Source organism: Protopterus annectens, chromosome 10.part0, assembly GCF_019279795.1.
Source record: "Protopterus annectens isolate FY-2018-M chromosome 10.part0, PAN1.0, whole genome shotgun sequence".
Lineage (NCBI taxonomy): Eukaryota > Metazoa > Chordata > Ceratodontiformes > Protopteridae > Protopterus > Protopterus annectens.
Window position 1 is genome coordinate 1,646,481,600 of NC_056744.1, and position 24,864 is coordinate 1,646,506,463.

At 41.2% G+C, this 24,864-nt stretch overlaps 1 protein-coding gene across 1 annotated transcript in view; it reads left to right on the plus strand.

The window, feature by feature from the left end:
- Positions 1-24,864, plus strand: part of LOC122813842 (zinc-binding protein A33-like) — a gene marked incomplete at its 5' end in the record, with an annotated part of 195,750 nt that overhangs the window by 57,933 nt on the left and 112,953 nt on the right. Inside the window, 1 exon segment of the mRNA XM_044086377.1 lies at positions 3,314-3,409. Within this exon segment, the coding sequence (XP_043942312.1) occupies positions 3,314-3,409 (96 nt within the window).

Sequence of the window (24,864 nt, forward strand, 5' to 3'; positions counted from 1 at the left end):
TGGAGACCTGCCAGAAACATGTCTTATGGTGGCTGACCTCCAATTTGGTGTAATCAAGATGCCCCTTTGTCCCCCTCCCCCCACTAATGTCCATGGTTACTGTGGATGCCTCTCTCCTGGGGGGGAGGGGGCATTTCAAGGGGAAAACTGTTCAAGATAACTGGTCCTGAATAGAGGCTAGTCACCACATTGTTTTTGAGATGAGCAGTCCTCTTGGAGTTGCAAGCTTTTCAAGACAGTCTCCCCAAAGGTGTGATGTCAGTCCTAACCTACAATGTGGTGGTAGTCATCTCAACAAAAAAGGTGTAGCCTGATCTTAGTCTGTGTCAGGAGGTCATGAGGGTGTTGCAGTTGGTGATGTCTTCCCAGTGCTTTCTAATAAAGCATATCCCAGGTAGGTCCAATATACTAGTGGACAGGCTGAGCCAGTGTATACTGACAGACCACTCATGAGGCAATAAACTGTAAGTGGCATCAGAAATTTCCAGCTGCTGGGCCCAACCTTACTACAACCTGTTTAGAACTCTGGACAACCCTTAAGTGCAACAGATTCTTTGCCCTTAACCCCAGGAGGAATAGTCATCAAGGGACCCTCTGATCTATGCTTGGTCCCCGGTTTCCTGAATGAATACCCAGCAGCTCCCCTGCAAGCAGCTTCATGCAAGGCAACTGTAATCCTTGTAGCCCCCTTCTGGCCTAGACATGTTTGGTTCCTCTTCCTGTAGCCTCCTCTAGTCTACCCTCCGTTGGCTCTGGATCCTTTTAGATCTAACTTCCCATCCATCTGGCAAGCATTTCCCGGATCTAACTTCCCATCCATCTGGCAAGCATCTCCTAGATCACATGGTTCCTCCTTTTCTAATGATGTCCAGAAATCCAAAGTTATCTGCTAGGATGGTACACATTTTACCTTCTCTCAAAAGACTTCCACCGGCAAAAACTTGTGGCAGTAAATGGAAAAGATTTAGTACGTGGGATACCTGAAAAGGTCTGGATCCTTTTATCTCCCATAGACTATTTTGGATTTCCTAGTGGGTCTAATCTGTCAGGAGCACGTTGCCGATCTATTAAAGTTCAACTTGCGGCCATTTGTAGTTTTCATATTAAACATGGTCATTCTCCAGTAGCCTTTCTCCTATGGCCTCCCTTGAGAGATCTGGTTCCTCACTGGGATCTGACAGTTTTGCTGCAGGCTTAGAGCTCTTTTTGAACCTTGCAGCAACAGTAAGCTTAAAATTTCTATCATGGAATATAATTTCTTGGTTGCAATTACTTCAGCCAGATGAGTATCAGAACTTTAGGTTTTTGTCATGTAAATCTCCTTACCTGACCTTTCATAAACATGGAGTTCCTGTACAGGTTAATCCATTTTTTTTTTTTTTTTTTCCTAAGGTGGCCTCCGAGTTTAAACTCAGTTTATCCATTTGCTGGATTTTTTTCCAAGATTCATGAGCAAAGTTGAATACATGCTTCACTGTCTGGATCTAAATCAACAGTTAAGGTTCTTGTTACATGGAACAAAGGATGCCAGGTCTGTCGAACAATTGGTTTCCTTTCACAAAGCAGAACTGGGATGAGGGTATCTAAGGTTACCTTGTCCAGATGACTTACAGACTGACACTCTCTCTGATGAGTGCAACGTCAGTGAGTTGTCGTTATCATCCAAACTCTAGGCTCACTCTGAAGGCAATATCTTCTGCTGCAGCTTTCTTTAGTTACGCATCATTGGGTGACATCTGTTTAGCAGATACATGATCTAATACCCTACCTTTTTACACATTATAAGTTTGATATCCAACTGAAGTCAAGGGTAGCATTTGGGTCTACCATCCTCAGGAATATCCTTCCATTGCATCATCCAGATCATCCTGGTTGGGGACTTTCCCCACGGACTGAGGTAGACAAAAAAGACAGCATTGAATAAGAAAGTTATGTACTTAACTATAATGCTACATCTGTGCTGTCATTTTCCATCCATCTCAACATCCCCTCCCTCCGCACCCTTCCCAAGTGGCATATTGTTGGTTAGTGCTTCTAGATGACCTTCCTGAGTCCTCCTCCTGCTGACCTAATCATGTCTTTGTCTACTGTAAATATTATTTTACCTTATAGTGGGGCCAGTTCAGGAGGGGCAAAATAGCTCTGAGGAGGTCAGGTGAAGGAGTGCATTAAGGGAGAGGAGCTTGAGTTTTCGAGCCAAAATCCTAATCGGAAACAAAGAACACCCACGCTTGAGTTTTCGAGCCAAAATCCTAATCAGAAACAAAAAGAACACCAAAGAAGCACTGTACTGTCCTCCTGGTGCTTCTTTAGTGTTCTTTTTGTTTTTTTAGTTTGGATTACACCATTGCCTGGTAGTTACTGTTTGCTTTTTGGTTTCCAAAATCCTAATAGCTAGCCTCTGATCTGATAACACACTGGTCGAGACAGATGGAAGAAGGCAACAGAGATGTAGAGTTCTGGTAGTTATGTAGCTTTCATTTCATAGCCTAATTGGTGTGCCTCACTTGATATAGCTTGTTTAAAATGGTAAGTAACCAGCTTTATGTAGATGTGAATTGTATGACTACTTCTTAATGCATACTTTCACTGTGAATAGTCAAAGGCTGCTAATACAGTTGCTGTGGTTACTGAATAATTTCTCCACTTTGCTGTTCTGGTCTTAGAATAAGAAGCAAAGTCCAGTTAACCGCAAAAAGACAGCATCTGATACCACTGTAGGGAGAAATGTAAGTCTCTCACTTATCTTCCACTGGCAGGCAGGAATGAAGACTAAACCTTTGCAAATGAACATCAGGTGGCAGTTGTATTTCACTTCAGCTGCCACTATTAACATTCTGAAAATTAATTGCTGTAGTGTGTATGTGAATGTTTACTTAAACAGCACATTGTGGATCACATGTTTTTGAATGTTTTGCTGTCATGGGGCTTTCATTGTCTGCAGCCTCTGAAGATTTTTTCTTTTATCTAGCAGTAAGTGTCACCACTTTCCTGTAGAATATTTTGGTGCTGCACAGTTCCTAGTTTCACATGGTGACACAGCAGTAGTCTGAGTTATCTGCCATGGGAAGTGAAAAAATGTTCATCCTATAGCTGTGATTATTGGCTTGAATGACTTGCAGAAAATGGTAACTTTTAACTTGAACCTTCGTAATATAGAGTTTTGCTTTTTAAATGCCACGGTCATTTTTTTTTTATTTATGTTTATTTTTTTATTACAGCTTTGCAAATATAACTTTAAGGCATGCTTATGGTTTGTTTAGTTTAACTTTTTCTTCAGTTGCATATTACCAATTTTACTGTATTTATTCAGGATCAGTTGGAGATGATGAAAAGGAAACTGGACTCTAAACTTCAGGAACTGCAAGAGCTTAAAAATAATCAAGAGACAGTCATGAAGGAAATCAGAGTAAGTGAATTTCATCTGACAGTATAATTAAGAAATATAATTTGTGTGATAAATATACCACCTTTTCCATTTTATTTTTATTTTATTTTACATTTGTTAACCGGGCTAGTCCAACTGGATACATGTCCATTTTCAGTGGAGGTAACAAGTTAAAGAAAACATATACAAAATTATAAACATTTGCTTAAAATATTTTTCAGAATGTATATACACAAGAGTACAATATGAGACGAGAAAGGTTAGATAATTTACTAGGTTACAGTATTACTGCTTTATACTAGGAGAAGGAATATTACATAGAAAGAAGGTAAATAGAGAGTGAGAGGGATAGGTAGATTGTTGGATTTAGTTAATGTTACTAGGAGTTTGCTTGAGGGGGTCAGAAGTTTGGAAAGTGCAGGTGTTTGTTGTTGATAGAAGAGTTTATGGACAAAGAAAGAAAAAGAAAGAAGCAACATTTTTTTTTCTCTAGTTCCCAGTGAAGTTTTTGGTTCAGAGAGAGTGGAGTTCTGAAATTTTCTTCAGGTTAGTGAAAATAGATGAGGCATAGAGAAGAGTTGAAATTTTAATTCTGTAGAGGGAGCCCAATTTTTGTTTACAGTTTTAATGGTATTATTAATATGACAATCATAGGTAAGGTTGTTATCAATCATGACACCTAGTAGTTTGGTGCCATTAATAGATAAGATGGAGAAGTCTAATGGGGACCTAGTAGTAGGTTTAAAGAGGAGGGAATACATTTTGAGTAATAGTTTGGAGCTCTGGTATGGGAAATTGGGAGAAGAGAGGAAAGTTTGTTATCCCAGAGGACTGCCTGTTTTCTGTTAGTGAGATAGGAAGTGAACCAATGGATAGCCTTTGGTTGTAAAGCAAAGAGATCCAGGATTTTTATGAGGAGGGGTGGTTGACCATGTCAAAGGCTTTGGACAGATCGGAGCAGTGGTGGTACGTTGACAGGGAGTAAGAATGTTATTTTTAGTTAGTGATTCATTTAGCTGGTAGTGAACACATTTTTCCATGATTTTGCTATGTTAATTCAGATGGAAGTTGGTCAGCAGAATTTTGGATGAAGGTGGTGGAGATGGGTTGTATTATAAATGTTGGTTGATTAGAAGATGCAAGTTCAGGGATGCTAATTGTCAATGGGTTTATTATAATTTGCTTGTTAAAGTCACTTGACCAAAGGCTGTCTTGTTTTCAAAAGTAGGTTTATCCCCCTAACAATACCCCTGTCCTCACTAATCTGATCACACCATACAAAAATCTTGAAACACTACACTCAGCAAACACGCTCCTTGTTGCCACTACTAAGTCAAAAAAACAAAGCTGGGGACTCACTTTTCTCCAACACCGTAGGTAAAAACTGGAACTGAACTATCCACCCTGGCTTCTACTTTCCAATTTAAAAAACATCTTAAAGAACATCTTAAATCTCACTGGCTTTGTCCATGCTCTAACCCTGACGGACATTTTATTCCCCTTCTTGCTCTCTCTACACTTCTCTTCCATACTATTCGTTGATGCTTACTTTGTAATCTAAAAAAAATTATATATATTATTGTCTTTGTTTATCTCGCTGATTGATATTACCTTCAACCTACTAAATGAATTATTGCTATTTTTGTTCTTGCCAACACAGACAATGTACTGTAACTTGACTATTTACTAAATTACTGTATTCTTTGTCTCTGCTAGTGCTTGGAGCTTTTCTCCCCGGGCCTCTACTGAAAAGGACATGTATCCAGTAAGACTAGCCCAGTCAACAAATGTAAAATAAATAAAAAATAAATAAATAGGTCTTGAATGTATGATGTCATAAGTTTCTTCAAAAGTGTGGTTACTACCATGGAAGAAGGTTTATCTGTCCATGCATTGTACCTCAGTTTGGCTGAGGTGTTACCCTGAAGGAATTGTATGCAAACTCTGGGATCCTAAGGTAAATTAAGCTGTAATATCATGGGTCCACAACTGACTGCATGGTCATACACAAGTAAGAATAGGAGGATTCCTGTCCTTACTCCCCATGTGACTAAAAAAAATACATCAATGCCCTGTCCTGGCACCTGTCCTTTTTTGAAGTCTTTTCCTCAAATGTTAAAACATCCATTATCTAACTTGCCAAATATGCAGGTGACTACATATGTGGGAGCACTGTCCTTAATCCCCGCTGACACCACCTCCCTTCAAATGGCAAAAAACATTACACGAGTGGAGTCTTGAACTCACTGTCATAAAATTCAGCATTCTGGAATGTGGTAACCTCCCACCCACCAGCTTTATATACTGTTGATGGGCAACAACTAAGTAGACAAAGTAGTGAAAGACCATAGGCGATGGCCTTTCATTTCATACCCATATAGTTGCTACCATCTGCAAAGCATATGGAGTTGCCCAGTCTGTCCTCCATGGCATTGAAATCTATGCCTGGGAAGTAACTGTCCTTCATACAGTCCTTTTCAGAATGTATGGAGTACTTTGCTCTGTTTTGTAGCACACGTGCTTGTCATCTGGTGCAGTTTGGGAAGGTAAAACTGTTCCTTCCAAAAATAGCCAAAGGGCTTCAAGACTTGTTTTGTAGCCAGAGACTTTGGCAGCTCACTTTTTTTCTCTGTGTTGTATCACCTTCTTAGAGGAAACTTCAGCCTAATGTGTAGAGCTTTAAAGGACCCCTTATTATTCAAAACTCTAAACCCCTTCTGGTGACATAAGCAAAAAGAGGACACTCCCATTTCAGTACAAATAGATGTCAAACATACCTTAAAAAATATGACCGCTCCTATGTATATGGAATAAACTCAGCCCTGGCCCTATCTCTAAGAAGGAAATGAATATCTGTATGGGCTAGTATCTGTAGCAGGAAGCCTATGTGAGGAAGGATCCAGAATAGTACATTTTTAGATTAAGATTAGCATTGAGCTCTCTTGGCAAAACTGTGAACCTAATGAATGTAGCCAAACTGCTCTCGAACTCTGGATGTGGATAGTTGTACTTTTGTGGTTAGAAAACATGACATTCACACACACACACACACACACACACACACACACACACACACACACACACACACACACTTACTCACTCATTTGCTCACTCATATGTGCATGTACTAAAGTCTTTGCATTCTTAGAAGCAGTAGATACATTTCTAATAGCCACTTTTATCATCTAGGGCAATATGGTGTTTCAGCAGTAAGATGTGTACTGTCTTTATGAAGTTTGCATGTTCTGTCATTCTCTGTGTGGATTTTGTATCTATGTCCTCCCAGAAATATATGAATTTTGTCACTAAAAGGTGTGTGTGTGTGTGTGTGTGTGTGTGTGTGTGTGTGTGTGCAAATGGATCTACCTGTAATTGCCGAATTTACATTATGCCGAATACATTTCACCAAGACCAGTCGTCCAAAATTGCACTGTGCCGAAAATAACCGGTGAATGTGACGGTGCATACCTGCAATCCGTCCAAGTAAACCAAAGTGGAACAACACCAACATGATTAATCCAAACATAAACCTGTGCTATAGAATCAGAAACTCAAATAGTGACGTTATAACCAAAAAAAGTTAACAAGCTTCCACACGGTGCTCTCCGAACCACTTACATTTTTAATAATGTTGCAATTGCTGTAGTACATTCCATGCTTGAATATTCCTACTTGTTTGCAAACATGCATTTAAACTGCTCTTGTGTTGAAGTAACTTCCATTTCTTAGGTGAGGGAGGGCATGCAGCAGTCTGATATGCACACGTATTTCATCCAACCTATTTTGTTCACGTACAATAGTAGGTATTATCACAAAGATCGGTAACGTATCTGCCAACTAAGCACTTAAAATCTCTGGTGCCAAGCTTCAACACTGTTTTGTGTTCTTGGCAGAAACATTTCATTCAAAACTGACACATTCCAAAATGGTATGGGAAACCAGGGGGAATCTCCCACAGGTTGCAGAACGAGAAGTGAACTTGGTTTCCCAAATACATACCACTCTGCAAAATACTTAACTAAATCTTTTCCTTCAACTGGAAACTCTTCCTTTAACATGTTAAACGTAGGTGTTACTTCATTCTCCTCTAAAAAGGTGAGAGCAGCTATTTTTTTACATACAACTGAAACGTCATATTTCCATTACATAGTGCAGCTAACTCCAACGCTTATACCTTACGCCAGAGATTTTGCCCCAAATGAAAAAAGCAGTCTCTACTCACTACACCACTGATATTCACTCGCAAACTCTTTATGGCCGCTGTTTCAAAATCACATAAAATATATTTACAACAGATACTGAGCCCATTGTTACTTATTAAGTCAGAGTGCCAGGTAAAACTATATGACCGCAGTGACTTTTTTGTCATAAGAATATAAACTAATAGAACAGACTTCACGTAAGCACCATACTTGACTAAAGCATGAATGGTATAGAGTTGTCTACAAACTGTACCTTTCATAATGTAGGCACCATCCATCAACCAAATGATTGCCTTACTAAGATCAGACAGATTTTGGACAATAGCAAACATCACTACGTTTTCTTCAGTTGTATCTGCTATTTTTTCTTTAGGAATTCCCCTACTTTCAGTGGAAAATCTGACACCTCTATATTAGTTAAAGTCAACGTTTGGCAGCTGGGCTGGCCGAGTATGCACCCTCCTAACCTGCTGTAGCAACACTTTCCTGCTAGGTAGGGATGCAGCAAATTCTATAGAAGACACGATCGTGTCATCCACAATAATACATGGCATGTCTCTAGACAAGGCAGCTTTTTGTTTTAATGCATTGCACACAATATTTTTCTACTTCCGAGGGGTCTCCTGTAGGATTATGTTGGACCGATTTAACTAATTCTTCACCATTCATCACACAAGCTGTGACTGCTTTCCCTTTGCAATTGTGTGAATGTTTGTACTTACTTACCCAGTATTTTTTATCCTTGGTGCTCTTGTTCAAGTGGTACACAAAGCCATCGATTAGAATATCTTTGCCTCTTTGGGACTTTTCCGTAGTATAGACACATCCTACGGTTCCAGGTGAGTTGTTTGTCACGTTTGCCATGATTTAAAGTGGTATGGTGTATGATAATGGCCAAATCATATCATCCTTTTGTAGTACAAATACCAGAAACTATTTGTTTTTGAGTGGATGTTGGCAAGGTGTAATTCGGCAAAGTGTAAATTCAGCATTGTGTAATTTCAGACAGCTGATCTTGGTGAAATGTAATTTGGCATAATGTAAATTCGGCCATTACAGGTAGATCCACATATATAAACACGCACACACATATATTTGTGTATAAATATATGCACACATCTTATATACATGCAGATATGCCCGTGTTTGTGTGTGTGTGTGTGTGTGTGTGTGTGTGTGTGTGTGTATTGAATTAACCCTGGTAGTTAGTGCACAGGATTAAGACTGAACTGTTAATGAGCTGCTCAGTGTAGCCAGAGGTTCATAGGAAGTTACTGTGCAAGCAGCTCTAGAGCCCTTACAATTCTAGCCATGTTAATCCTGAGTTGCCCCAATTTTTCCTGGTTAGATGGACATAATTCACAGAGCAAGTCTATGATCAGCCCTGACTAACCCCCGTCCATGAGGGACATGGGTGCCACCCTGTGGAGGAATTTGTTGTCTCCTGTCCATTTTTCTAGGTTGCTTGAACAAGGTCAGTGAGGAGATCTGCTTCACGTGAATTGGAAGTTTATTCCAGAGGAGCAGCAGTCTCTGGGATATGTATCTGCCTCTCCAGCGTGTTCTGTTTATGTCACGGGCTACAGTAAGATCCTTAGAGTGGACTTTTGTGCTGTTTGACTTGTGGATGTGCAGCATTCCATTAGGGTAGGGTTGGAGACTTCCTGTAGGCCAGGCTCAACTTGCCTCTCAGCAGCCTATAAGATACAGAGTACAGTGTCCGTTTTTTCAGTCTGTTCACATACTTCATGGTTTGGAGGGCCTGTACTTTCTTGGTGAGAAACCTCTGTAGTCTCTCCAGCTGCTGCTTAGGTGTCTGGTGAGATACATGCAAAAGAGGGTATTGTAATCCTGTTAATGGTCTGACGAGTGTCTAGTACAGTGGCGTTATAACATCCTTAGACCTGGATGTGATGCCCTTACTTAAGAGATACGAAATGTAGGTGGCTTTCCTTACTACTGTGGAAACTTGGTAGTCGAAGTTCAGATTGCTGTCAACATATGTTCCCAGGTCTTGTACCACTGGGTTTGAACTTAGGGAGGTGCTGTCAGTATTGTAATTGGCAGGGAATTCTACTGTACCAAAGAGGAGGATAATGCACTTTTTTGGCATTTAGTTTTAGACCATGGCTTTGGCACCAGTCATTTGTCTGTGTTGGCCCCTCCTATAATATGTTAATATCACTGGAGGACTTAATGATTGCACTCGATTTGCAATCATCAGTGAACCTGATAAGCCAATGGCCATGTACTTTAGCTTGGACTTCTGAGAAATAGATTCCAAACAGTAAAGCGGGACAGATCCTTGTGGTATGTCACTGGTGACGGGTCTACTGGTATAGGTGGAGTTACCAACTTTGACGGTATGTGTTCTGTTGATGAGGCAATTGGCAGCCAATCTAAAGATGTAAGGGTTGACACCCAGCTGAGAGAGTTTCTCAATGATACCCAACTGGGAAGATTGTGTCAAAAGCTTTGGCTATGTCAGGTTAGGTTGTATGCACTGTCTTACTGTCGTCCACAGCTTTGGTGACTTTCTTGAAGAAGTCTACTAGGTTTAATGAGCATGATCTACCCTTAACAAAGCCAAACTGGTGTGGGTCTAGAGTTTGAAGGTCACCTATGTCCTTGTTGGTATGGTCCGTGATGATTCTTTCCATGGCCTTACAGATTAGTTTGGTTAGACCTTTATGAGTCTGTAGTTCCCAGGGTCTGTTGATGGACCCCCTTTGTGCAAGTGGATTACTGTTGGTGTTCTCCACTCTGCTGGAGCAAAGCCATTTCTCAGGCTGTGGTTGAAGAGAACTCTAACTGGGTCCACTAGGTCGTTTCAGATTACTTAGTAAGCAACATTGGATGTTATCTGGTCCCATTGAGACCGTGTTTTTGGCCTTGGAGAGCACAGATATGACCTGATCCCTAGAGATATGAGGCAGAGGACCGGTGTCTGGTATGCTTTGGTGTATGATTGGTGGGAACAGGGGAGTGAAGTTTGTGCCGAAGCAATTTCCTCTCTTGCAGTATGAGTGGTGCTATCCGCTACCATTTTGGCATATAGATTTTGGATGTAGTTAAAGAATGCCTTAAGTTTATCCTCTGTTAAGGATGCTATTTTATCTTTGTAGTTTGCTTTAGAGGACTTTACAAGATTTCTGATTTGCTTGCTCAAGCTATGGAGGGAATTATTCTGCTGAGTTAGTTTCCTCTTGTTTTTAGACATCAGTTTATTCCTCTTGTTGTATAACCTGTTTATACTTGAGGTCCACCAGGGTGGCTTGTTTTTTTTTTTTGGGAGGACCTGGTTTTGGTCTGGTCATGTCCAGCTGAGTCTATAAAGTTGTTTAAGTGTTTATACTGGGCATTTGCATGCACCTCTGCATTTTTGTCTGTGATTGCAGGGGGTATAAAACTTTTTATACCATTGCTTAGTAGGTTGTAGTTTGCTTTGGAAAAGTTTTTTAGTTTTGTTTGCTCCTCTGGGGGTGTCTGGTCCAACAGTTACTTTGAACAAGACTGATTTATGGTCCAACCTTACCAGGGAGGGCATCACACAAGGGGGAGTGCAGTCCCCCCCCCCGTGTTGGTGAGTACTATGTCTAGGACATTTGAGCCCATTGTGGGGATGCAGACTGTCTGTTCCACAGCATTTGTGTTGACAAAGTCCAGGAACCTCTGGGTGAGCATGTTTTTGCTCGTGTATTTCTCCCAGTTGATAGAAGGATAGTTGAAATTACCCATTGCTAAGGTGTCTGGCTGTGTGGGGAGTGACTCTAGTAAGTACAGGTAGGTGGTGTGCTTTTCTTGGCTCTTGGTGAGGGGGCCTATAGTTAGCAATGATATGGTAGGGTACTTGCATGGAGTAGTTCATGAGAGAGTCATACTGTTTGACCAATCTTGAAGTGTACTTGGCTTTAATGAAGATGGATAAACCTCCACCTTTGGTTTCACGCTTATTTTGAGGTCTGAATGTGTGGAAGGCATTTTAGCCTTGCACGGCCAGGGTGCTGTGGCCTTGAAACATGTTTCAGTGACTGCACAGACATCAGCATCTTCCAAGGTTTAGTTTAGTTTTTCTCGAGTGAATTTTATGTTGGAAATTTTGTTAATTTGACATTGCCTAAAAAAGCCACTATGGGGGAGGCAAGCGCCTTGACTAGTATCCGAAAGCCTAAAGGAGATGTGTGCAGACCATGTCTGGCAAAGCAGCATGGCCTGTCAACCATGTCTTCCCAGGCTGACAGGTACTGGGATACCCATGGACTGACACCAGCAGATAAGCCAGTTGTTGAAGTTGGTCATTTTTTTGTTTATATTGTAGCATCATCCTCTGTGAAGGTAGAATGCTGCTTAGGGCTAGGGTTATACCTGCCTGGGACACGCAATCTAAATGTTCAGTCATGTCTTTCTCCATATAGACCAGTGAGGTATGTCTCAAGTCATTCACCCCAACATGGACTGTGACAGAGAGTCATAATGGTTCTTGTTGTTGAGTGACTTGAGTGCATGTGTGATCTGACTGATCCTGACACCTGACATGCAGCGGACCTTGACCTTCTCTTTGTCCAGCCTGGTGAGCAGGACATCTGTGTGTTTCACTATGGAGTCGACTATGACCAAGACATTAGGGGTTTATTTGCTGGTGTATGTGTTATGTGCTGTGATCACTATTGGCATAGCAGCCTGTGCAAGTGGTTTACGTTTGGGAGTTCTCTGATCTTTTAGTAGGCTTCTACTGAGTACCTCCATGTATGTGGGTTTGTGTTGTGACCTTATTTTGTGTGAAAGGTGAAGTGTGTATGCTGACAACCTGTTTGATGTCCAGTTTGTTGTTGCATGAGAGAACTGACTCCAGTTTCGTAGTGTAATTACATCTCTCACATAGGGTATTTGTTTGTATACATGAGACAATTACTACATTGCCTCAGGATGCCCATGTCAATCAGGCTGGCTGGAGAAGTAATGGGAAACTGCCCATCCATTATAACAGTTTTTTTACCGTATGTACTATTAGGGAAGGGAGTGGGCTAGTTAGAATAGTTTTTTTTGCGATAGGACGAATAATTGAAGGCTAGGGATGATAAGTGTGGCAACACTGCTCAGTGTGCAGCTGAATTGCCTGTAGTGCAGCAAAGAAGCTTGGGGAGGGTTCCACTGACGGATGTCTAGGGATAAATTGTGTTTCAAGGTGTTTGCATCTATACAGGGCACATAACGCTCAAATGAGAGGCTTAAATATAAGCAGAAGTAAGTTCTACCAATAGAAAAACATGCATTGAACCTTCCTCCAGCAATCCCCAGCTCAGACAAGGCTGGGATCTACACTGTTCTACTACAAGGTTGCAGGGTAGCCCTTCTTAATATAAGATGGCTAGTTTAGTGCTCAGGTGTTTCAGTAATAGGCTAGATTCAGCAGATCTGAATCTAGACTGTGCTATCTAGGCTAACAGTTGAAATCAAGTGCAGAAAATGATTTGGTCACAAACAGTACAAAGCAGAAATAATGCAGCAGTTAATTAAAACAGTTTAAAAAGTACAAGGTTTATTTCTGTCCACCTCTATTTGCCTACTCCATGAATCTGACTGAGTGGCTCAGAGGTCACCCCTGAAAAGGGGGAATGTGCAGTGGGATTACCCAGTTAACAAATGTATAAGAGAAATGTTTGCTCTTGCTTTGTTCAGTTTCTGTCTGAAAAGGATATATGATCCTGCACATTTGATGTGTGCATCGTATTTGAAACCATTTACTCCATTAATAAGAGAAAAAAATGATATTTTAACTGTTGCATCTTTAATATTGTTATGCTTCTTGTAAATCAGTCACTGTTTCACTTTTGCTTCTCTTAATTCATTCAACCCTGGTGAAAGTGCATTAATTTGGGTGATGGTTATTTAACTGAGCGAAAAGGTAGATGAGATTGCAATGTCAAGTTCAGTTCCCCATTGTTGAACTATCACTGTTCCTTAAAAATCTCACTTCTGGTTTGTGTGTACACTGACGCTGATTGTTTTTTGTATGATTTTCTAATTTTGTGCATATGTGGAGCCATGAAGCTAGTATTTGTAAGTACGTAGGTGGGGGTACACATTAAAGTTTTGTCAGTTTGAAGTTTTGACTAGTTTATTTATTCCGTTTGAAGCTTCAAGGAATAGAAAGTTAGCAGAATGTCGGGAAATAGCTTTAATGTTGTCAGATAAATAGTGGTGGTCACTCATTTAACTGGAAGAGTCAGTTAATAGGTTATCCTTTTTCATCGATGGTGAGGCATCATAGTTCGGTAATTACCCTGTAGCCCTTTAATTTGCAGTGTTTGTTACAGGTCTGCATTATGAGCTGAAGCCGAAATAAACTCTGGTTCTGGATGGACAACTTCAGTGTTTAAAGTTGTAACTGTTACTAGTTAGTGCTGATGCTTTTAGAACCAGATTATGTGGTTTGGTTCTGGCTTCCAACTAAGTTGTGGGCTCTAATGTGTATGTATGTATGAGTTCCAGTTATGTACTTTGGTTTCTTCCAACTCCTTCCAACTCCCAAAGACATGCTGTTTGCATTTTTGGCTACCCTGAAATTTTCCATAGATTTGTTTTGCATACTGCATTTGTGTAGTCCTTGTGTAAAGGACCCTTTGACTTCTTAGCACTAACCTAACCAATAAACAATAAACTTAAGTACATAAACGAACAAGTGTATAATGCCCTTTACAAAATCACACTATGCTGAAGCACAAGATATTGAAAAATGCTATTCTTACACCATATTATCTCATGTACTCTATTCCTCCCACACATCCAAAGGACGTTGACGCAGTAGAGAGCCCCGGCCAGCTCGTGATGTAGAACATTTCTGCTTAATATTTTTGACTCTCTTTACCTTCTGACTTGTTCCTTATCTGTACTGAAGTTATGTAATTATTCATTCCGTGTCACGTATTTTTTAGTATGTTTTTACATGTTTTTTTTTTTTTTTTGTTAAACTGGATTTGCACATTAGATCATTTAACAGAAACACAATTTTTAAAGTGAGATTTGCGTAATAACTGTAAAGCTTTTTGGGTGGGGTGTCATTCACTTCCGCAGATGTTACGTCTCCGGGTTCTCTTGTTCCCCTTAAAGCCAGCATTCCCATGGAATTCCTGCTGTCCAATGAGGATCAGGAAAGAGCATTCCAGGCGTGAACCCCACACATTTCCCCCTGAAGAGAGGTGATCTGGCATAGCCACATAATTCCTCTAGTCCCCCATAGCAGCTTCAGCAGATGCCTAAGGTGATGTTTGAATTGTGGTCATCTGGGTCATAGTCAGGGCTTTATCCTTCTGTGCCACTGGAGGTGGCTGACATTTCTGTGCTTAACATTCAAACTCCAATGTTGATGCATCTTAAGGTGAGGGGAATCCCCTGTCTAACTTCCTTCACTGTTTTATACTTTATCATACAGCTGGCAATTACACAATGCAAGAGCTGAGAATTCTGTCATCTGTGAATTCAGCATCTGAAACTGTAGGAGCTTGCATTTGTTGAGTTCATGATGTAGTGACAGCAGTAATAAAAAAAAAATTACCAAAAAAGATTTGTGCAGATTATTTGAAACCAAAAACAAAGGAGTGTAGTAATATGTATGGTATTTAAAATGCATTTTCCTTTTGAAATGTAAATATAGCTTTATTATTAAAATTGTGCACTTTTTGAGTATGTTGTGTTGCACAGGGCCCATCTTCAGGCCCCATGCCTAAAGCAGATGCTCAAAATGGCTGAGGATCTAATTACTCTTATCAGGGGTTCCCAACCCCCACCGGACAAGAGACCCAGAGTGGAGGAAGAATCTCCCTCTTCTGACCAGGGCTCCATTATTTCAGAACATTCTGATGAAGAGGAGCATTCGTACGCCTTGAAGATTCTGATGCAGAACAGTCCATTCCTTCTGTATCCCCCCCCCCCCCCCCCCAGAGGATTTCTCATTTGGGGAAACTTTGCATACTTTGAGGGAACACTTCCATTGGGAAGGCCAGGATTTTTCAGATTCAAAGAAAAGGCTTAGGGAATTTCTTCTGCTACCTCAGCACAGACCTCTGGCGATACCTCCTGTCTTGGACATACTTGATGATGTTTATTCGGAGGCTTGCCTTAATCCGGATTCCCTGCCTCCAGCCCCAGTAAAGCCTGATAGGTACTACAGAGTTCCTAACTCACACCAATTTCTTTACAAAAGCCATAATGCTGACCCAGAAACAATTTCTCAGGGCCCCAAGGGAATGAAAGCCTCTACTGCTAAGAATCCATTACCTTCCGAAAGAGAGTCTAGATCCTTAGAAAGGTGGGGGGAAAAAGGTATATACCTCGGCCACTCTAGCCATGAGGGCCTTAAATTGTCAGTTCCATATGCTTAAATGTCAGCAGTTTCTGTTATCACAATTAAAGAATAAAATGTCACAACCTGAACAACCAGATCTGAAGGAGTTGCAGGATATGATGCATAGTGCAGAACAAGTGGGTAAGCACACCTTACAATGTGGTTATGATGCTCTAGAGGCCTCAAGTAGAGCTGCAGTTACAGGATCAGTCATTCGTAGACATGCCTGGCTTAGGGAACAAACCTTGCCTGATCATGCCAAAGCTAAATTACTAGATGCTCCTTTACAAAAGGATGTATTATTTGGTACTAATGCTGAGGAAATACTAAGGAAAATGGAGGAAAAGCTAAATCTATGCAAACTGTTAAGGCTTTTCTACAGGTACAACCACCATGTTTTAGTAGAAATTGGCCTTCAAAAAACTGGTCCTTTCCAGCCACGGACAAGCCCCAAAGAGGTAGATACAGACGCGCAAGGGGCAGAGGACAATCTCAAGGATCATATAGAGGCAGACAATGGCAACCTCCAGCATCAAGAGGTGGCGAAGACAGTGCACAGCAATACAGGAAACAAAACCAATGACTTTCCCCTTTGCATGCCAAGCAAGGCTCAAGTGGCAGCACCCTTGGGAGGAAAGCTGGCATTATTTTCAAAAAATTGGCATATTGTCACAAAAGACAAATGGATCCTGGACATTATAAACAGAGGCTACAGATTTAATTTTCACACTCTTCCAAAAATGAGAGGCATGCCGAACCTGCCACACAATCAAAGGGCAGAGGCTCAAATACAAATTTCAAAGCTCATGGACATGAAAGCTATTCAGAAGGTACCTACTCACGAACAAGGTCAAGGTTTTTATTCCAGACTATTCCTGGTGCCAAGGAAGGGAACCGATTGGAGACCCATTTTGGACTTATCCATTCTAAACACATTTCTGCTCGAACCAAAATTCAAGATGCTCACCTTACAGCAGCTTCTTCCCATGCTGGGCAAGGGGTCTTGGCTGGTAACATTGGACCTCAAGGAGGCATACCTGCATGTCCCAATCAGACAAAGCTGCAGAAGATACCTCAGATTTCTTGCAGGTTCAATCCACTATCAATTCTCTGCATTGCCCTTTGGCTTATCTACTGCACCCAGAGTATTCACGAAATGCCTGGCATCAGTAATTGCCTACTGCAGACTTCAAGGGATACAAATATACCCTTATTTGGATGACTGCCTGATCCAAGTGGACAGCAAACACGTACTTCTGGAAAATCTGGCTTATGTAACACAGTTATTGAATTCTCTGGGATACACAGTCAACAAAGAGAAATCCAGGCTAACACCATCTCAGGAAATAATTTTCCTGGGTGCCAACTTGGACAGAAACACCCAGATGGCCTATCTTACGCCAGAAAAACAGGGGCAACTAACTCAGTACTTCAAGATACTAGCAAATTGTACCAGGCTAACTGCAAGGAAAATCCTGCAGGCTCTGGGATTTATGGCATCTTGCATTCTTCTAATCCCATGTGCAAAGTTGCATAGGAGGAAACTTCAATGGTACCTAAAAAACCTATGGTCTCAACACAGCCACAGTTTGGAAACAATAATACCACTAATTCCATGTTTGCAAAAGGAATTTCTATGGTGGGTTCAAGCATGCCAAACAAACGCAGGTCTACCATTCTGCAAACCTCAAGCAAATTAAGTCATCACAACAGACGCCTTAAACTATGCCTGGGGGGCGCATATGACAGACAGGTGCATTCAGGGCAAATGGTCCCAAAAGGAAAAGCACCTTCACATCAATCAAAAGGAAATGCTAGCAGTGATAAATGCAATTACAGCTTTCAAGTACCCCCTGCATCCAGGGCAATTATTAATAAGAACAGACAACACCACAGTAATGTGGTACATAAACAAACAAGGAGGAACACATTCATACCCCCTGTGCAGGCTGGCCATGTCACTTTGGAACAGGGCTCTGGAATTGCAAATCGAGCTTCAAGCACAGTATGTGCCAGGTATGGAAAACACACTGGCAGACAATCTAAGCAGAAATATGACAGACCCTCACGAATGGAAGTTGCATCCTCAAGTGTTTACAAAGATAATCCAAGCCTGGGGAAGGCCAGACATAGATCTCTTTGCCTCCCACAAAAATCACCAATTGACAATTCTGCTCAAGGACATTTCATCCAAAGGCCTGGAGAGTGGACGCCCTTTCTTTCAGTTGGGCAGCACTGACAGTTTACGCCTTCCCACCTCTTCCTCTACTGCCCAAGGTGCTTTTGAAAGCAAGAGCAGACAGACCAAAGATGATACTGATTGCTCCAGACTGGCCAAGACAACACTGGTACCCACTCCTGAGGAGCCTAACACATTCTCCTCCATGGACCCTACCTCCAATGCCTCTTCTTCTGACTCAGCACAGCTACAAAACTCTTCACAGTCAGCTGAAAACACTCAATCTGGCTGTATGGAAAATTCCTTAACACCGCAACAGACCCTACTCTCCAAGGAGGTACAGGATGTCATTTTGGAAGCCAGAAGGCCATCTACTAGAAAAGCTTACTCCGCAAAATGGAAACGGTTTTGCACTTGGAATGAGAAAAAGGACCAGGATCCTAGAAAACTGAATTTGCCTCAGATATTACAGTATCTAACTGAGCTGCTGAACAGTGGACTTTCATTCTCCTCCATCAAAATCCATGCCTCAGCCATTTCTGCAGAATACAACACTGATCCACCCTTATTCTCTCACCCACTCTTAAGACAGTTCCTCAGAGGGGCTAAGAATATAAGACCTTCAAGGAAACCAATCCCAGCCTGGGATCTTAATTACATTCTAGAAAAATTAACATTGCCTCCTTTTGAACCAGCTGCCTCAACAGATTTGCAATATTTGTCCTGGAAAACAGCTTTCCTTCTGGCTATTACCTCAGCTCGTAGGGGCTCGGAATTACAAGCCCTCATGGCTGTGCAGCCCTTTCTCATCTTCCATCAGGACAGGGTTTCCCTACGAACCAACCCGTCATTTATGCGTAAGGTAGTATCCAGGGTAGCTTTAAATCAGGCCATACACTTACCTACCTTTTACACCAATCCTCAAAACAAAGGGGAAAGGCTGCTACATTCCTTAGACATCCATAGACAGCTACGTTATTATTTGGACAGAACAAAGCCTTTCAGGAAATCAGAACAACTCTGTGTCCTATGCTGTAGGAGCTCAAGGGAAGCCAATTTCAAAACAGACAATTTCAAAATGGATAGGCCACTGCATACGTTTTTGTTACTCCTTTCATGGTAAATCTGTGCCTGCAGGCATCAGATCCCACTCCACAAGGGCCACAGCTACCTCTGCAGCCTTCCTCAGAGGAGTTCCTACCAAAGATATTTTGGAGGCAGCCACTTGGAGTTCGGTGCATACCTTCACTAAACACTACCACCTACCTTTATACTCCAAAACAAGAGCAGGCTTTGCCACTGCTGTGCTGCAGGGCATTCTGGCTCCTCCTAATTCCACCTAGTGCCTACCACCCTGTGCGTAGCTTTGGGATTCTACCCTTCTGTAATGACTGCAGCTGTATGCACGATGAACATAGTACAGTTTTGTACCTACCATAAATGTAGATGTTAGAGTGCTAATACAGCTACAGTCCAGGTTTCCCTCCCTCCTTCCCCTCTTGGTACAGGCCTAGTGGCTAACTCCTACAACGTGTTTGGGTTATCCTTCTATGGTGTATTTGCTTGCAACTACTGAATTTGATTATATTGCATTGCATGACTATACATAGATATATAAATCATGTATTGCCTTCCTTCTGGGGGCACCTGACATCTGGGGCAAGAAAGACTGAAGAAAATGGCGTCGGCTGTGTCTTGTATACCCCTGTCGCACTGACGTCAGGGAAGAAGGCGACAACAACCAACGCCGGACCTAGACTTTGGAATTCGACCAACCGAGGACCCGCCTGACGGCAAGAGAACCCATCTGTAATGACTGCAGCTGTATTAGCACTCTAACATCTACATTTATGGTAGGTACAAAACTGTACTTTGTGTTGTCAGTGCCCTATTGTTGGATTGTGCTACTGACCTGTGTAATTGTGTTGTCAGTGCCCTGCTAAGTATTTGTGCTACTGACCTGTGTAATTGTGTTGTCAGTGCCCTGCTAAGTATTTGTGCTGCTGACCTGTGTAGCTGTGCTGACCGTGCCTGCCGAGTAGCTGGTATTTATATTTATAATTTATTAGTTCCCTGGGAAAGGATTGGGTTACTGATCCATGAAGTTGTAACATAGCTTTGTATCTAAGGGACTGTGCAGTATTTAGTGCAATTAAAACCAAAGCCTTAAATTCCTAATGATATCATTTTAGTCCATTTGTTTGGCCTAGTAAGGTGCTGACAGAGTGCTTGGAGACAATGTACTAACTGCCTCATAAGCCCTGACAACCCATTCTTGCAATTTAATGCCAAGTCTATTTCTGAGAGGTGTAGATGCCAATTTAAATTGGAGTCACAGGTCTCGTGTTACCCAATTATCACAGCTCATCATGCCTCCATAGTACCGCACTAAAACTTAACCCACATGTGCAAATGTATTAATTTAACCCCTTCTTCAGCCCCTTAGGTAACGCACCAAAGCACTTGCCCTCTGCAGTGCACTCATGTCATGCCCACCATGCTTTTACAGTAGCACAACTAGTTATTATAGCAAATGTGACTCCTGTATTGAGGCATCTGAACTCTCATCTATCACAAATACAATGCCATAGTCTAGAAGAAAGCTCCATGTGATGGAACCCCTGTAGCAACAAGCTCCACAATATAAGGGGGAAAAAAAACTACTGCCCCAAGAAATAAACTAAAACCACCCAATACTAAAAGTGACCTAAAAGTTGAGCAAAGAAATCTGGCTTAAAGTGAATCAGTCACTTTCAGAAGCATGCTTCTTTTGCAATTAATTTCAGTACTTGTTGTTCTCCTCCTGTTTAAAGTTCCAAGTAATATTGTGAAAATTATAGGGTGGTGGTTGATTTATTTAAGTCGTAGTTTTTCTCTCTAGTCACAGCAACAAAATTGTCATGGTAGGTATTGAGTAGTGATTTACATGCAACTGTGAAGCATTATGGGTAAGAACAACTCTTTTTAGAGGAGCAGATTTTTACTTAAATTGTGGTTTGACTACTACATCATCACCTGCTAATTATCATTGTAAGGTGTTCCACCTGCAAGGGACTACTTGGCAAAGTATCTTTCTAGGAAATACTGCAACTTGTATACAAGTTTAGGTAGTAAGGAATCATAGAGCCAGTCTTTCATGATGTCATGGAAGGGATTTTCTCTGAGAAACAAATCATAGGACTGGCCTTATTAACAAACTAAAATGCATAAACAGCACAATTTTGCATCAGACGGTATAATTTGTTGGGTGAATGGTTAAGAAATTGTGTTTAGCCCAAACAAATTTTCTTAGGCTTGCTTCTGAATATAACCATACACTTTTAAGATCAGCAACTGTAAAGCTAAGCAATAATTAAATATTGCCACCTCATTCAAAGATACCTGCAAAGACTTTAACTGGCCATAGTCTTAGGAAAGATACTCGGCAGTGCACCAAGTTGCTGTTCAGTGGTACTACCTACTGTCGCACAGAAGATATCAGAAACTTATTCGCAGATACATTTTTGTTCATGCGATCCCCTCCATGTTGCCCTCCTCACTCCATTAATTACATACTGCCCCTGTAATTACTCAGAACAAGTCTCAAAAGCCCTCTGCAAAAAGAAAAAAACACTAGCTCCTGAAGTCCAGTCAGCTTACCAGGCTGTCTCCTTGTCAGTATAAAACTGGTTCATAGATTAGTATTAAGTGAATTGCCCTTGTGGGCCATCTTAAGCCTAGCTGATTTCCCTTTGGTGCTTGAATTAACCTGTCCTGTCCTGTTTGTTGTTAGATTGACTTTATCCATCCTGTGACTGATATTACTCCGTGAGAATAGTTGAGATCATACCATAGATAATTTGAGGGGCCTATGCATGACACAAATAATTTAGGAGCTGTCTCTGTCCATCAGTAGTGCAGGGGATAGTGCTGGGGTAACTCTTCTGCGTCCCATCCATGGATCCAAAGTTGTGCTTGATATTGGACAGCAATGAGCTTTGCTTTACATGGATGGGGAGTCTGTTCAGATCAGTGGTGTCCTCTGCAAGATATGCCTGTCCATCCAAACTGTTCTGTTGATGTTATAGAAAAGGTTTAGATCTCTGGCCCAAGTATTGCTGATGTCATTTGACTTGCTGATGTGTGTAGTAGGTCTGTCAGTACTGGGTCAGAGGATACCTTGCATGCCAGACATAGGCCACCTCCTAAGTCTGCAGGATACCAATTATTTATTTATTATATTTATTTTATTTTACATTTGTTGACCGGGATAGTCCGACTGGATACATGTCCATTTTCACCAGAGGCTCAGGGAGAAAAGCTCCAACATAGATACATTAGCAGAATGTTACATACAGTAAAATGTTTGTGAGGAAAACAATTTTACAGACTTCTACAAACATCCTAGATATAGCTACAACAAATACAGAAATTCTATTACAGACTTTTACAAACGTGCTAGCTTAAGATATGACAAATATAGATTGAGTTTAGTTTCTATACATAGATCCTATCGGGGTTACAGGCCCCTTACCTCAGGTGATCATTACAAAATGATTTAAAGGTGTCCTTTTATGGTCAGATTCAGTCAAACAGGTATAGAATTAGATCAATTCCATAATTAAACTAGGGTGAGTCAGAGGAAACTTATACTCTGGTTTAAAGGAAAAGAGCTAATCAGGGCTGGAACACGGACAAAGCCAATGTGACTTTAAATGAAGTTTGACTCTTCTTGAATTGGGCTAAGGAGGTAGTAAGAGTAAGGTTGGGAGGGAGGAGGTAGTAAGAGTAAGGTTAGGAGGGAGGAAGTTCCATATTTTACCTATGTCATTGGCAAACAGTGAATCACCCCTGAATTATAGGACTTGATTGTTTGGACAAGCAGCCTATTATTACTATTATTATTAGCAGGAAAGCATAGATTGGTGTAAGGAATGATTATATTTTTCAGTGCAGGGGTGTTGTCAGGCTGTTTGAGAATTTTAAATGGTTCTATAAGTTGGTTTAGCTGGAGAAGGTTTGGCAGTTCTGTCCAGCCACGGTTTTTTAGGTTAAGGCAGTGGTGTGTCCTATAAGGCATGCCAGTTGCAAATCTGGCGATATGATTATAGCAACTAGAGTTTAAGGTCAGATTTGTTAAGGTTAGTAAGCACGGGAGAGTCATAAAGAAGGGTAGAGAGAGGATGCGAGCAGGCAATGGTTGCTTTAGCCATTGGAGTTGGGAAAGATTTTATCCTATAAAGTGACCCAATTCTCTTGTTTACGGATTTAATGGTTTGGTTAATGTGTGTCGAGTCTGATTGTTGTCCGTGGTTACTCCTAAAAGTTTTGTATAGGGGTCTGGGGAGATGATAGTGCCGTTGTTAGATTTTATGGTAAAGGATGTTGTAGAGGATTTACGGGTTGGGGAGAAGAATAGTAGTTTGGTTTTGTTTGGGTTTAAGATTAGGTGATGATCAGAGAGCCAGTTTTCAACTATGGTAAATGTATGCTGGGTTGTTGATGGTAGGTTTATTGGAGAGGTGTCAGAACATACTAGTGTAGAGTCATCTGCATACTGAATGCAGGTGGCATCTGGGATGACTGTATGGAGGTCATTAATAAAGACTGAAAAGAGAAGAGGTCGTAATATGGAGCCTTGAGGAACTTCTATGGTAATAGGTAACAGATAGGAGAGCTTGTTCTGCCAAAGCACTGCTTGTTGTCTACCAATGGGGTAGGCATGAAACCATTGGAGAGCTTGGTTATCTAAGGATGAGGTTTTCAGAGTGTGGATGAGTAGCTGATGGTTAACCATATCGAAGGCTTTGGAAAGGTCCAGAAAGAAAGCTGAAGATATTTTGTTCCGGTTTTGGTTAATCATATTGGTAAAAGAGAGTAGGGCAGTAGATGTATTGTGGCGGGGTCTAAATTCATGTTGAGTTGGTCCAGAGTTTATTCTGGATGAGATGGTATAGGAGTTGTTTGTGCACACACTTCTCCATGATTTTGGCAAGTGGTGACAATATGGTTATCTGTCTATAGTTAGTTCTGTAGATGTGCTACCTTTATGGAGTGGTATAACATAGGATATTTTCCAGATTGAGGGGATTATGGCTTCTGTTATGGTTCGATTGATTAGGATCTAGATTGGGTATGCTATGGCATCTGCAGCTTTTTGCAGGTATTCAGCTGGGAGAAGGTCTGCTGAGAGGGTAGTTGGCTTTAGCTTCTTCAGTAAGGATCGGATGAAGGATGTGGAGACTGGTTGGAGGTTACAGGAGAGTAGCGAGTTGGGTATAGGATCATTTACTGAAGAGCAAGTAGTAGTTAGTTGGTTGGCCAAGGACTGGATAGTCTCGGTAAAGAAACTATTGAAGGTATTTGACAATTCTTCTGAGCTTTTATGACAGAATGATGCTGGGGTAGGAGTGGAGGATTGACCTGGGTGGAGAAGATGATTTATACTGCCCAAAACTTTTGAGAGTTATTTTGATGTTTCTGTTGTAGATGGCAGTAGATGGCAATAATAGTTTTTATTGTCAAGTATGATGGCTTTTTTAGTCACATTCCTTAGCTGCTGGAAATTAATATGATCTAGGGGAGCTTTAGTAGTACGCCACTTGGTCCATGCTTTATTTCGGAGTATGATTTTAGATTGAGTCTTTTGAAAGCCATGGGGCAATTTTTGTTTTAGTTCTGATTGACCGTTTCGGAGCATGAGAATCAAGTATGGTAAGGAGTTTAGTATTAAAATATGCTACTGCCTCATCAAGGGGAAGATGTTATAGAT